We start from the raw sequence: 13,992 nt of genomic DNA, 5'->3' as shown, positions 1-13,992 counted from the left end.
GCCCAAACCACATCACAGGTGGCAGGCTAAGCTTTAGTCAGAAACACAACAAAGATGGAAACAAATCACTCTTTAAAAATGTCTGTCACCATTAGGACAGAAATACCACATGTGCAGGGTAATTAATAATCCTGATGTGGGTGATTGAGGTGATGCTTAGATGCTGCTCAGCGATGTTGTTCTGGAAAAATATTAAAACTTGGACACACTGGTTTAGGAATATGTCCCTGTGGTTATAGAGAATATGATACTGGGGGTTAATATGGTGCCATCCGCAGCAGAATGGGAACTCTGATGCTGCTCTCACAGCCTTTGCTTCAAAAGATATTTGCTTTTTGTTGCCGTTGCCTTTGCTTTCAGAAGAATGCCTTGTTTTAATTAATGACATACTGCAGCTGCATGGTAGAGTTCTGCAGTCACAACAAATAATTGCTCAAATGTTTAAGTAATTTTTAGTTAAACACTGAGCTTTCAAACTAATCTAAAGCTAAATAAAATCTCAGCAGCTGCTCAAGAATAAAATTCCATTCACTGTATAGAGGTTGTACTTTTAACTCACTCCAGAGTCTCTGCAGTCTGGTTGTGACCCTCTGTGGCCTCCTCACAAACCATATGTTTCAAATTTTAAACTGTGCTCTATGTATTTTTCTCCATCCCCCATTTTCTATTAGTTCCTTTTTTTAACGCTGCACACATCAGGTAGCTCGGAAACAAAAGCGACCTTCTTAAATCAACTCCCAGTTCAGTTATTCAGCTGAAAAAAGCCATCATCATGTTTCCTTTGCCAGCCTGAAATCATATTACAAACCCAACAGTGATGCCAGGTGGAACAATCACATGCACGACTAGTGATGGACTCGAGTATTTGGCCCCATTTGGACCAGAATGCTTTTCTTGAAAGGTTTTCCAGTCGGGCATTTGCTTTCAAAGACGTAGACATTTTCCATCTGACCTAACACTTGCTGAGAATAGAACCTCAAATAAATATACCAAAGCTATATGGCATTCTTTAGCTTCTCGTAATCCAGATGTAAAATTCCTCATATTCTGTTGCCAGATGTTTAAAATATTCAAGTAGAAAAAACACATCAGCTGATGCGAACAGATAAAAAAATTAACATAAATGCTTTTATCAATGTTGTAAATGTTATATTTCTCTCTATTAGTCTCAGAATAAGACAAAAACATAAGTTTCTACTTTAAGTTTTTGTTTTTATTTTTAGACCCAATTATTATTATGCTCCACTTCATCCCTTAGAATCGCTTTGTCCCTGAAGGCTCGCTGGAAATCCATAACGGCGTCCAGAACGCTCGCTTTGGCTCTGCGCTCGCTCCAGTCCCTGACCTGAATGGTGATGCCTTTAATGACTTGGTGGTGGGAGCTCCCCTGGAAGACGACCACAAAGGAGCTATTTACATTTTCTTCAGCCAGCACAACAGAATATTGCGCAAATACAAGCAGGTACGGTATGTTCAACTGGAGGAGTTGAGTTCAAATACAGCAAAACACAGTATGTGTAGAGAAACACGTTTTTGTAATGTCTTTCGCCCATCAGGCAGCTGTTGTGGTGATCTTTGTGCGTGTTCTCAGGTTTCTTTCTCTGCCTGTTTCTCAGAGGATAGCAGCTGTAGATCTGGCTCCTGGCTTGCAGTACTTTGGCCGCAGCATCCATGGCATCATGGACATGAATGATGATGGTTTGGTGGACCTGGCAGTGGGTTCCCTTGGTGCTGCTGTTCTCCTTTGGTTAGGATTTCAATCAGTTGGTAACATCCATGTAATGTACTGTTCTTACTGTAAACTTAAAGGCACTACTGGTATGATTTACTCACTTACCTGTAGTCTATGTTTGCTTTGAGAGGGATTCATATTTTTTGTTCTAGATCACCAGTGGTCATGGCTTGTTTTAATCTGTGACCCCTCTGTGCTCTCTCAGGTCACGGAGTGTTGTCCGGATCTATACCGCTGTCCGGTTTGAGCCCAGTAAAATCAACATCTTTGTGAAGGACTGTCAGAGAGGTGGCAAAGACGTGACCTGCATGTCAGCTATTGTATGTTTCAACATCACGGCTAGGACGGCCATTCCCAGCACACAGGAAACAGGTAAACCAGAAAAATAATCCACTTTAGGAATCCCAGTTAAGCTTCCTTTGAATGATGTTTTCTCAATGTCATCAGAGCCTGTTTTTCTAAAACAAACACAAACCTTTAGTTATTAAACTGACTATTAAATTAAACTGACTATTAAATCTATTAAATTTTTGCAATATAGTTCTGCACATTTTTGGACTCCGACTGAATAGAAATTGCTCATATTAAATGTGAAAAGGCCTCTGGACAGTTATGCTTCACTCCCTGGTTGGAGGAGACTTTTCAGCATGTGGCTTCCAGTAAAAACTGTGATGGCTCCTGCCATTTAGAGCGGCGCCAAAGCAAAATGTTTCTTTAGTAGCAGTTAGAGATTCAGATCTCATGGCTGTTTTTCCGCCCAATGCTGCTGCTTCAAAGCTGGCATATGTGAGCCGCCCTGCTGCTGTGAAATGTTCTATTTATTGTGCGAGTGCAGGTTGAATCCATTATTTGAGTTGTTTCTAAGTCTGTGCTGGTGATGACACCTCATAGATAACTCAGTGCAGGGTTGTGCCCGGCGCAGGAGCCCACCTGCATAGAGGTTCAAAGTTCCCAGCTCACAAATTTGTTTTAAGAGGTACAGTAGCAGGGGGTAGTTTCACAGTGTATCGTGGGGAGGAAGCAGAGGTGTGGGTGTAACTGTGTTGTGAAGTAACCTCGTGACCTTCAACATCTTTAACAAATCTATCAAAGGTGCCAAAACAGAGTGAAGAGGAATTGAGGGAGTTATCTGCTCTGCCGTGGCTTCATACAGGGGAAAACCTTCATTCAATTTTCCTCCTATTTTCATGTCTGACTAGTAATACATGGCAGATGTGTTTGTCAGGTTTGTGGCAATAAATGGTTATAGTCTGTTATATTCAGCTTAATCCTATTTACTGTATTTAAATGTCTATTTACAGTATTTGAGAGTGAAACCTTCAAAACAAACACACAAGTAATTAATTTATAGATGTCCTTCATTTGGAGGAACTCTGTGATGACGCAGGTTTAATGTAGCATCAAAATGTAACTCTGTACCTGGAAAAGAGAAGTTACTGTAGAATACTAACAGCAACTCCTGATGCTTTCTTTCAATTATTCTGCCCTAATTTAAGTAAGAACTGAAGTTGTTGTCTCATTTTAACACAAATAGAAGCTGCTTTAGCACACAAGTCTAATTCCTATCTCTGCTCCTGGCGCATAGGCATCAAATATAATGTTTCCTTCGAGGAGAGACGTTTCAATCCACGGGTCATCCTGGACAACCCAAACAAGCTGCAGACCCAGAACCTCACCCTGTTTCCTGGAGAGGAGACCTGCGAACACTTCTATTTCCACGTTATGGTGACCAGGCTAGAAAACACAAAATACCCTCGACTTCAAACAAGATCATGATGATATAATGTTTATTACTCTTTTTAATGTTTCCTATTAGGAGACCACAGATTATGCAAGGCCGATAGTATTTTCTGTAGAAGTCGGGCTACAGGATCCAAGCCAGGGACCTGTTCTGGACGACAGCTGGCCTACTGTTGTGAGGACTGAGGTGAGAGATTATTTGGTCTCTACCTAAACACTTGTCCATAAATGGTTTGGTTCTGTCAGAGTAAGAATAGGAAATAGAAGAGGAGAACTTTATTTGAACAATGAAAGCGTTTGACTTTCGCCAGCTGCCGTTCTGGAACGGGTGCGACGAGGACGATCGCTGCATTCCAGACCTCGCACTGCAGGCGATGACAGACCTGATGACTCAAAAGTAGGTAAACACATCACAGCAAAGACACACTAGGAGTAAATAAACTAAAGGGTCCTGGACTGGTCTTTAAATGAAGTTTCACATCTTCCCTGCTTCCCAGTCACTTTTGTGCACAGCCTGTGCAGTCTTCTGGTGTTTTCTGCCGCCATCAAAGTGAACAAGGGGCAGCAGAATCTCTGCGGGTGCTCGAGGCGAACAGGAGGCGGATGGTGGTGGACGTCCGCCTGGAGAACAAAGGAGAGAATGCCTACAATGCTCGCCTCAACATTAGCTACACGCCAAACCTGCGCTTCTCCAGCCTTATAGTGAAGGTCTGTGATCACCGCAGTGAAACCAGTGAATTACTATAACTCTAAAAAACGCAGTGCAGCAGATGAAATGAGGTGACGGTGCTGTTATTAACATCTAGACGGTTGTTGTTTGACCCAGGACAACTCTGACGTCAAGATCGAGTGTTACATCAGAGACAAAGGCAGAAATGAGAAACTGTGTAACGTCAGCGCTCCGTTCATGAGAGCGAAGAGTCAGGTGAGAGAAACACACTCTGTGAACACATCTTGATTAGGTCATGATTCTGATATTTTCCCACATTACATTTTAATTTTATCAATTCACCAAAACAGATCTCAGGGCTCTAGGTGATAATTAAAGTCAGAAAGCAGATGCAGATCTTTCCGTCAGTGGGAACTTTACTTATATTGGCCTTTTCAGGCTTGAAAATGAGTTAAGATGCCTAACAAATCTGAAAAATACAAAACTCTATTTGTCTGCAGTGCAGTCTGAGCCATATCAAAGCTTGTATTGTGCTGCTGTTCCAGAACTGAAAAAACATTCAGACCGACCGCATCAGACCACGGGGCCCAAAACACACGCTGCAGCCGTTAGACGAGCGCGACAGGCACCCCGGTTAGAAAAGAATGAAATAACAGGCACATGTTTGGACAGAATGCATCCATTAGTCATCTTTAGATGAGCATCCTGTTCGGTTGCAGGGTCAGTGGAACATTCATCCATTTTTTCATGATCATGTCATACAGTGTGAATTGAAGTACTATTGTAAGATTTACTATCAAAAGTCTAAAAATAATTTCTTGATTTTAAGAAACAATACTGTGAATGAGCCCCACTGTCTGTTGCTTAGCTGAGTCCCAGGTGAGACTGTGTGGACGACACCACGATGTACTTCTTCTCTCATCTGTTACTGATTCTCACTTGAAGCTCTGCTCTTTCCACAGGCTTGTAATGTCAACAATATTTATGAGCGTCTGCGTTTCCAGAGCACTTTACAGAACGGCATCGTGTTTTATTTAAGATGGAAAGATTTAGCAGAGAGAAAGAAAGAAAGAAAGAATTAGTTTGATAGAGAAGACACTGATCGTACGTCAGATGTGCAATTAAAAGCTACTGGAGATTATACTTAAGCAGTGTTTTCCACTGCAAAGATGCAGATGCCCAGTCTGTGGACAAGTAGGGATGACATGAAACTTCCTGACCACGTCATTATTACAAACAATAGTTGTGTCCTGGGAAACGAAAACATCATCACGATGCTGCGCAGAGCTCCTCAGCAACCGAAGCAGGACGACCGGGGTCACCCTGAATCTGCACGCCGTGACTCATCGGAGCAGCATCCAGAGCCACAGCGCTGATCTGCTCGGGTCGAGCGCCTTTTGAAATGTGGCACACATTTAAACAAGGGAGATTGTACGTCGGTGCCGCTGCCAAACCAGCGCAAACTGCTGTTTAGCTGAAGGAAAGTAGGAACCTCAAGGCTTTTTAAATAGTCGGGCCTGTTTTGACTTTTGTGCCGCTCCTGACCTCTGTGACACCAGCATGTACTGTAAACCTCAGCGCTGCTGCACAGTGAGGTCTGTGAGCTGTGTACATGTTGGTGGGGACCACTGTTTGCTTTTGTTTTCCCCTACATGAACAAACACTTGGAAAACTGGCTCTAATTAATTGCTGGGTGACTGACAGTAAGTGGGGTGAAAGGATGTGGGCAGACTCCAGCCCAGAGGAGGAGGAGGAGCTCCGTGCTCAGCTATGTCCCGTCGCCACGGGCAGTAATGTCTTCCAAACCCATAGCGCTCGCATGCGTGCATTCCTCTGTGCGTGTCAGCCAAACATGCTGGAATAAAAATGAAGCTTTCCCTTCGTTACGAAGCAGAAGGGGGATGATTAAATTAACTGAAAGTAGACCATCCTCCCTCCGTGTCCAGTGTGTACCATGGCTGCGGTCTGTCCAGGATGAGGCGTCTATACGGGGGTAAACAGTAAACCCCGTCATGCATTTCTCTCTGGTCCAGCGGAATCCGTCAGGATTTCATTACAGCGATGAAGACTGTAAACATCGTTCAGCGCGGCTCCTTCTGCTGCCAATCATCTCCTCTCCCCACACTCGGATTCTTCCTTTATTTTTGTTTGGAACGATGCACGTCGTCTTCTTCCTCTCCTCTGTGTTTCACTGTGAATGTGCTTTTTGCTGGTCGAATTGTATTTAGAGCAGTGTCCTCGCTAAAGGGAAATTCCCTGGCTCTCCTTAACCTCAGGCTGCCTGAGGTCATAGCTCAGACTTCCAGCAGGTTATTGCAAGCTTGAGCCCTTAATCCCTAATGAGAGGTCTTGTATATATATTCATATACAGTTGCGTGGGAGTCTACAGAAGCTTCAGCTGTACGACGTGCAGTCTAAATTTAAGCTTCTTTTCTGTGCAGGTTTTATTCCGTCTTGAGTTCGAGTTCAGTCGCACGGTCTTCCTGGAGCACGTGAGGATCGTCCTGGAAGCCAGCAGGTGTGAACTAATCTCTGGATTTACAGTGACTGACGTCTGATCACGTAACCTGCAGCTTAGCCTCCTTCACTGATGTTGCTCAACCAAGATAATGAACCAAGAAGCAGCTTCATCATTAACCCTGGATAAAATGTTGCAGCTGCACTACATTTTTCAGTATTAGCATCATTGCTTGTGTTGTTTGAACATTTGTCTTGTTCTCAGTGATGGCGAAGATCGGAGCACAGCGGACAATTTCAAGGATATCTATTACTCACTGAAGTATGAGGCGGACCTCCTCTTCACTAGGTCTGTCAGCATCTCACTGTCTTACAAACACTACAAATTGCTCAAGCACTTTATTTATGAAAGCATTAACAGGGAAATACCACTAACAAAAACAAAAGGGTTTGTGAAACTACCAAATCAACATATCTGAGTGTGTCTTTTACTGTTCGCTTCTTCATTTTCACTTCCAAAGGGATTCAAAAACAACCCAGTATGAGATCAAACCAGAGCTGTCGCTGGAGGAGCCTGGAATTATTGGTCCTCCTTTCAATTTCACTTTCCAGGTACCAAAATTGACTTTATTCATCTGTGTAGGAAGTCTGTGCTTGGAAAGAATCTTCTCGCTGTTATTTTGCTCATGCTCCTCAGATGCAGAACCTCGGCTATTTCCCAGTAAAAGATCTGCAGCTCAACATTGATGTCCCAGAAATGACAAAAAATGGGAACCAGCTCCTTCAGATATCTGACTTCTATATTGACCAGGTGAGTTCATCAGCTGCTCCCTTCATTACAGAGCTACATCTTATCATCGTTCTATTTCAGCCCTTGTGCAGTTGCTAACAGGCATTTTTACTCTGCCGTCATGTCACACCTCAGAGGGACGGTTCCCACTGTTTACCAATTCAGCACATTGCACAGAGCCGCGCGTCGCCTGAGGACCTTTCACGCTTCTCCCGCTTAGTAAAGAGCACACGGACCAAATCTATTTCCACAGAACAGATTATCATTCCACACATCGCTCAAAGGTGTTTGTTTTGTTCACGCAGAACCGATCCAACACCCTGTCTCTGCCCATCCAGTGCTCCATCAACGTGGCCTCACACCGGGAAACTGCAGTGAGGATCGCAGGAACCCTGCGGATAGACACGCTGCACGCAGTGAGCGTCAGACCCAGAACATGCATGGCCAACGTCACTTCACTCATGCAGCCTCTCCAGCTGCTTGTCTGCGTTAACTCTGCACTGATGACAGCTTTGTAGTCCTTCACTGCATGTTTTCATTCCGTCCGCAGCTGAAGTTCAAAGTCCTGGAACTGGTAACCAGTGCATCGGTGGAGCTCCCCACCTCCAGCCCCATGTTTTTACATGAAGAGAGGCCTGTCAGACATGTGAGTCAACAACCGGCAGTATTAGTGTTAGCAGTATGAGCAAAGTGAGCTGAGAAAGGTCGCCTTTTACAAAGTAAAGTTAAATTTGAACGCGTACGGTGGTGTAATGTCTAAAGAGGCCCAGCATGTGCGATTTGTTGCTGTGAACGCTTCATAAAACCGGTCAGGGGCTTCTGTTACGACGTAGTGGGGCAGATTCACACAGTAGAGGTTGGTGGTGGAGCATGCGTGCTGTGTGGTGCTCAGGGACCGAAAGGACCAGCAGCACAACATGTAAAAGAGTGAAGGCATGCACTAAGCTGTGCTGCCATCTGTTGGCCGGTCAAAACAGACGATCAGCAACACGGCGTACGATCGTGTGAGTACTGATGTCACTGATTCTGTGACGAAGCAGATTTGAGGGAAAAACTGTAGTTTTTAGACCAAATCCTGAAAAATGGCTGACTCATTGATACATACAATTCTTACACTTTCATTTATTATCAATAATGCTGTATGTACTGCATGAGTGATGTGCTAAATAAATTCAGTATATGTAGCTCACAACACTACATGATGACCAACAGCATTATTATCAGTAGTCCTGTCTGAAAATGAATCACAGTGTATCTTGTCATCTCATTTTGTCTGACAGATAATACTAGAGATCAGAAAAGGGAGCGATTACAGAGTCCCCACCTGGATAATCATCGGTAGCATGCTAGGAGGGCTCCTATTATTAGCCCTGCTCAGTCTCGCTCTGTGGAAGGTAGGTTATTGTGTGTGCTGCATGTTTTACTAGCAGACTAAAGCTTTATTCTTGTTTCAAGTTCAACACTCTCATTGTTTATTGGGACCAGACTATGCTGACAGGAATATACCGTATAAGTTAGTTGTTTGTGCCACAGAATATTTAATTTCTATCTAGTTGGACTGACTCCTAGTAGTAGAGGATGAGGTAAAGCTTGTTAAATAAATGAATTAATTATATCTGCTAAACACAACTGCTACTAAATTTTAGTGACGTTTCTCCTGTTTCTGGTCCAAACCCACCAACTGTGGGATGCTTGATGCAGAGCGTTTGTAATGTGTGCAGCCGTAGCTAAAGCTGTCACACTGGCAATAAACTCCAGACAATAAACCTGGTCCGATGCCTCCTCCCACGCAGCTCGGCTTCTTCCGGAGGCAGCAGCGGAGAGACGAGGACGAGCAGAAGGCCAACGGGACGGCGGCCGAGGAGCGGTAACGCAGGCTACGGGCCCCCAGCACACGGCCTCTCCACAGGGGACCCAACACTCAGGGACCGACCCGCCTCCCCCTGCTCCTCCCGCCACGGTGGGACCGCATGGACAGCTGTGCATGATCGCTCAAGCAAGGTTTGGTGCACTGGATCTGTCCCAGGCCACGAGGCCGGGCCCTGAAGACCCAGCACTGTCACACACGTTTCACTCCTGCACTGTTACGGCACCAGAGGCTCTGTACGCGCTCCACTGGTGCCGACCCGTCGCACATCGGAGCGCTCCTGGCTTCAGGCAGGAACTCTGGTGCTTTCTCTGGCTGTTTGAAAGGAAGAACAGGACAAGCTTCGATCAATGTGTCACAGGAAGTTCATGCAGTTTGCCTCTAAGTTAAATCCGTCTCTTCCCACTGTATTTATTTTACTCTTTGTATTTTTATACAGTTCATTAAAAACCTCGAGGGCGTTCCTCCGCTCAAAAGCTACCGCAGTTGCATTTCTAATACTGTGTATTCAGTTTGTTGTTTAAAAGATTTTATGCAACACATTCATCTGACTTGCAGAATAATTTATGAATAAACAAACCTAAAGTCACCAGAGAACAGATCAGATTCATGGTGTTCTCGTAGAAAAACCTTCTTTTCCTTCATTTTTAACATTATTCTCCTGAAACATGCGGAGGTTTTTTAAACGTTTGATGCACTTTTACTTTGTACAGAATTAACTTGAATTGTGTAAATAGTCAAGTAGTTTTTTATAACCTTTACATATTATGATACTTTTAGGATTTATGGCATTACTTAATTGTAACTTAAGCAGCGAGACTAAATAAACAAGTTGACTTTGTGGTTAAACTTGTTGCCTTTTACCGTTTTCCGCCTCGGAGCAACGGCCATGCATCAGACACCGCTGGAAGCATTTGGGGGATTTTAATTGAACTGTTGGTCCATCGCCGCGAGGACGAGTGAATGTGTAACGCTCACACTATGCCAGCGCCCTCTGGGAGCTCAGAATGAATGTGTGTGTGTTTTAATTTGATAGGGTGTGATCACCTGTACGACACAAGACAAATTAAACTTGTTTATGTTCTGTAAACTGTTACGAATGTGTGGATTCATTGAGCGTCAGTAGTGATGTCGCTATCGGTTTGTTGAGGCTGCAGTGCAGAGTTGTCGACGTCCATATAATGTAAGGGTTGCAGGTTTGATTCCAGCCCACACTGCCAACCTGTCTGCCACTGGCATTGTTACAGTGTAAGCATGTCGATCTCTTGGGGGAAAATTAAATAGTTGCATTTGCCGACGTCCTGACAAAACAGAAAGCAATAGGAGATAAACAGTCAATCCCTCAGTGACGCAGCTTCTGTAAAGACGCTGCAGGACATTTAAACATATTTGTACTAAATGGAAATAAAAAGGCTCCGTTTGGAACAGCTGCCTGAATGTGGTCCATGTTCTGTTACTGTAGTGCAGCTTAGACGCACGTGTGCAGTATGTCACATGCACGCGTGTAAGTGTATGTGCAGATATTCTCTGTTCATGAAAGCATTTGTGTGAACGGGTTAACACTTACATCAGATTCATCCTCCAGGAGCAGCTGCTTAAATGAAACTCATCTGTTTCCGACGTGGAACGACTGCTGGACTAAATTCCTGTTCATCTCTACCGACACAAGCAGCCTGAAGCCACCCAACGTTTGCTGCTGCATATGTTGTCCTGTTGCTTTGACCGGCCCCGTTTCAGGATCTGCCTTTTAGTTCACCACTAAAAGATTCCTGCAGGAGGTGTTGATGAGCTGAGGCTGTAGAGGCGCATATACCGAGGAGTTTCTTAAGGCCTTTATGGAAAATGTGTAAGGATTTAAATGAGGTTGACCATAGAAATGACACAGACCGATAACACGAGCTGGTGGTAAAGCAGCACTTGAGTCGAGCAGTTTGGACTCTGGCTTCCTGCAGCTCAGACAGACCACATATCACTGAAAGCGCCTCCGGGCACGAACGGGAGGACGGCCGGGGACACGCAACACAAGCTGACAGCATCCAGCACCTTCACCCTGGAGACTCCCTCAGCCCAAATCATGAATCACTCAAACAAGCCTCTGCGTGCGACATTCACCCGTCCTCTGGGCCTCGTCAGACAGACGCGCGGCGTCGTTAGCAGCAGGGCTGCAGGCAGACGCTCAGGACCTGCGGATGTGACGCGTTCCCGTAAAGATTGGAGGCGTCAGACTCGAGAGCAAAGCATCTGTGTGCACCTGCTCAGACTGGCAGGACGACAGGTCCTCTGTCACCGGGACAGGCGTTCAGTCATTTGTTGAGAATGAGAGCAAATGAAAAAGACAAACCACTGGCGCTCATGGAAAAGGGTGATTTATTTGAAGACGGGCTTTTCAGGCTGTACATGAATAGAAAAGGTTGCAGCGTTGTTTTTCCTTTTAACCTTTATTACCGTTACTTCCTCGTCTCCTGCGTCCTCAACGTATCTTGTTTGCTCATAAAATGCCATAAAAGCTTTTTTTCACAGGGCACAAATAAAATCTACAGGTAGCTGCATTTTAGAGGAGAGAAGTCGCTACACTTGACAATGACATGATGCGCAGCTGCGTGTCCTTCAAACACCAGGGAGCTGGAATTACGCACGACACATCTACACGTCTACTCTGCCTTCGCTGAACTTAAATTAGCGCTTGTGCTCCGTCACTTTGGAGCTCGTGGAGCCTTTGCGGTCTATGATGGACAGCGAGTATTCTGCGCCGTCCACGACCTGCAGAGGCGCGACTCCTCCGGCTTCTCCGTGCGTAAAGGAGCGCGTCGGGCAGCGCCTGCTGGAGGACGGGGAGCCCCTCCACAGCAATGCGCTCAGCAGCTTCCTGATCTCCGGCCTCATCAGGCAGTAGAGCACGGGGTTCAAGCAGCTGTTGGCGTGCGCCAGGCACACGCTGACGGGGAACACGTACGTGTGCGCCATGTAATAGGCTTTGTCCCAGTTGACCGCGTTCAACTTCACCAAGACGCCCCAGAACGTGATGGCGTGATTTGGCATCCAGCAGCAGAAGAACGACAGAACCACGATAGCGACGGATTTGGTGACCCTGGATCTCCGCCTCGGGTTCCTGCTGTCCATGCTCCGCTGTCTGACGTAGTGCAGCAGCATCAGGTAATTCACGCACACGATGAACATGGGGATTATGAAGGCTATGAGTATTTTCTGGATGTGATACAGGGCGAGCCAGTCATGTCCCTCGGGGAACCTGAGGAGGCAGAGCTTCTCTCCAGCGACCACGGTCACGGTGGAGAACACGGCCGTGGGAGCCGTGGCCACCGTCGCCGCCACCCACAGCAGCGCGCACACCCACCTCACGCACCGCGACCTGCTGTAGTGCCTCTTCTTCAGAGCCGAGGCCACGGCCAGGTAGCGGGTCACGCTCATGGCGGTGAGGAAGAACACGCTGGCGTACATGTTCATGACGGTGATGGAGAGGATGATCTTGCACATGGCGTCTCCAAACGGCCAGCTGAAGTCCTGCACGGTGTCCACGGCCCAGAAGGGCAGCGTGAGCACGAACTGGAAGTCCGTCACTGCCAGGTTGATGATGAACACGTTGATGGTGGACTTCTTCCGACCTTGCCTTAACCTCATGAGGAAGAAAACGAGCAGGTTCCCCACTAAGCCCACGGCGCAAACCACGGAGTACACCACGGAGATGACGATCCTCAGGATCGGGGTCCCGTCCGCGCCCACGTCGATGTCTTCGAAGTTGAATTTCTCGTCTGCAGGTGAACTTCGGTTCAGCCCCCCGCTGTGGTTAAACGTGTCGTCCATCTTTACGCGTGGGCACCCGGAGCCGTGCCAGGCCACGTGAGCGCGCCTCAGCCGTGCGAGCAGCGCGATGCCCCGTCACATCGCTCTGGATGACAGCGGCGCGCTGTCAGCCTTTATAGAGGCGCGCGCTCCTCTGCCGAGCCGCGATTGGCCGCGTGAGACGTGACAGAGAAGCCGAAAGACCCAGTGAAAGACGGGACGATGCAGGATGTCACGGGAGGACCGGAGGCTGGGTTTACGCCGGACGGGCTCCACGTGGCGTGGGTGTGTGGCACCTGCGCACGGGGCAGTGCGTAAAACGAGGTCCCGCTCCTGTTTAAAGATGCAGCTGTTCACAAACACAACGTTTAATGCGCATTAATCATCTGCGTACGTGGATTGCGCGTGCACTCATTCGTTCAGGGCACAATGGACGTACAGTAAACAGTAAAACCAGTGTGATGTTGAAGTTGTGCGCGTCACGCCTTTAACGTCCGCTAGAGGGCGCGCGCCGCTCGAGAAGATGACCAGTGACGAGACTTAATAGAAATGTGCCAGTAATGGCTTTATTCCACTTCTACTTTAATTGAATTGCCAGCGGAAAGCATTTTAGCGCACTGTGACTGCGATGCTCTGTGGCACCAAAGGGTTTGTGCACATCCAGAACCTCGCGGAGTTTGACCCAGTTTGTTTTAAAGGAGATGTGGACCCGTTCCTCCCACTGTACGTGACAGCTTCCACGTGGACGCGGGTCCTCGTCTGACCCGCTGAGAACCCGAACGCCCTCCGTCCTGCGAGCGCGCGCCAATTAGACCGCATGACACCGGATCCGGTTTCCCGGAGACGCGTTCCCCTTTAAGTCCGCTGGAAGATGGCCCCATTGTCTCGAGTCCTCCCATCTGCGGGGGCGGCGCCGCCAAAGTTTGCAGGGAAAACTT

The 13,992-nt window shown here is 46.7% G+C and overlaps 2 protein-coding genes across 5 annotated transcripts in view; one reads left to right on the top strand and one right to left on the bottom strand.

Annotated features, from left to right (window-relative positions):
- Nucleotides 1-10,352, top strand: part of itga11a (integrin, alpha 11a) — a 30,784-nt gene extending 20,432 nt beyond the window's left edge. For all 4 annotated transcript variants that reach the window (XM_029144975.3, XM_029144974.3, XM_029144973.3 and 1 more), the window contains 17 exons: nucleotides 1,259-1,462; nucleotides 1,617-1,747; nucleotides 1,938-2,104; nucleotides 3,318-3,457; nucleotides 3,549-3,659; nucleotides 3,784-3,869; nucleotides 3,970-4,180; nucleotides 4,299-4,397; nucleotides 6,584-6,660; nucleotides 6,865-6,948; nucleotides 7,121-7,211; nucleotides 7,297-7,410; nucleotides 7,525-7,608; nucleotides 7,695-7,805; nucleotides 7,940-8,035; nucleotides 8,670-8,783; nucleotides 9,183-10,352. In XM_029144975.3, the coding sequence (XP_029000808.1) occupies nucleotides 1,259-1,462; nucleotides 1,617-1,747; nucleotides 1,938-2,104; nucleotides 3,318-3,457; nucleotides 3,549-3,659; nucleotides 3,784-3,869; nucleotides 3,970-4,180; nucleotides 4,299-4,397; nucleotides 6,584-6,660; nucleotides 6,865-6,948; nucleotides 7,121-7,211; nucleotides 7,297-7,410; nucleotides 7,525-7,608; nucleotides 7,695-7,805; nucleotides 7,940-8,035; nucleotides 8,670-8,783; nucleotides 9,183-9,260 (1,998 nt within the window). In that variant the 3' untranslated portion in view covers nucleotides 9,261-10,352. The remainder of the gene's footprint in view (nucleotides 1-1,258; nucleotides 1,463-1,616; nucleotides 1,748-1,937; nucleotides 2,105-3,317; nucleotides 3,458-3,548; nucleotides 3,660-3,783; nucleotides 3,870-3,969; nucleotides 4,181-4,298; nucleotides 4,398-6,583; nucleotides 6,661-6,864; nucleotides 6,949-7,120; nucleotides 7,212-7,296; nucleotides 7,411-7,524; nucleotides 7,609-7,694; nucleotides 7,806-7,939; nucleotides 8,036-8,669; nucleotides 8,784-9,182) is intronic.
- A 1,253-nt stretch (nucleotides 10,353-11,605) lies between these two features.
- Nucleotides 11,606-13,953, bottom strand: LOC114852511 (relaxin-3 receptor 1-like). The gene has a single exon (XM_029144976.3). It carries the CDS (start codon nucleotides 13,073-13,075, stop codon nucleotides 11,933-11,935), a length of 1,143 nt encoding a protein of 380 aa, XP_029000809.1. The 5' UTR covers nucleotides 13,076-13,953; the 3' UTR covers nucleotides 11,606-11,932.
- Between the last annotated feature and the right edge of the window lie 39 nt (nucleotides 13,954-13,992).

The sequence above is a fragment of the Betta splendens genome, chromosome 3 (genome assembly GCF_900634795.4).
Source record: "Betta splendens chromosome 3, fBetSpl5.4, whole genome shotgun sequence".
Classification (NCBI taxonomy): domain Eukaryota; kingdom Metazoa; phylum Chordata; class Actinopteri; order Anabantiformes; family Osphronemidae; genus Betta; species Betta splendens.
This window is presented reverse-complemented; position numbering and strand designations above follow the sequence as displayed.

What these genes read in the sequence shown, in the direction of transcription:
- LOC114852511 (XM_029144976.3), bottom strand. Translation starts at nt 13,075, where the DNA reads ATGGACGACACGTTTAACCACAGCGGGGGGCTGAACCGAAGTTCACCT.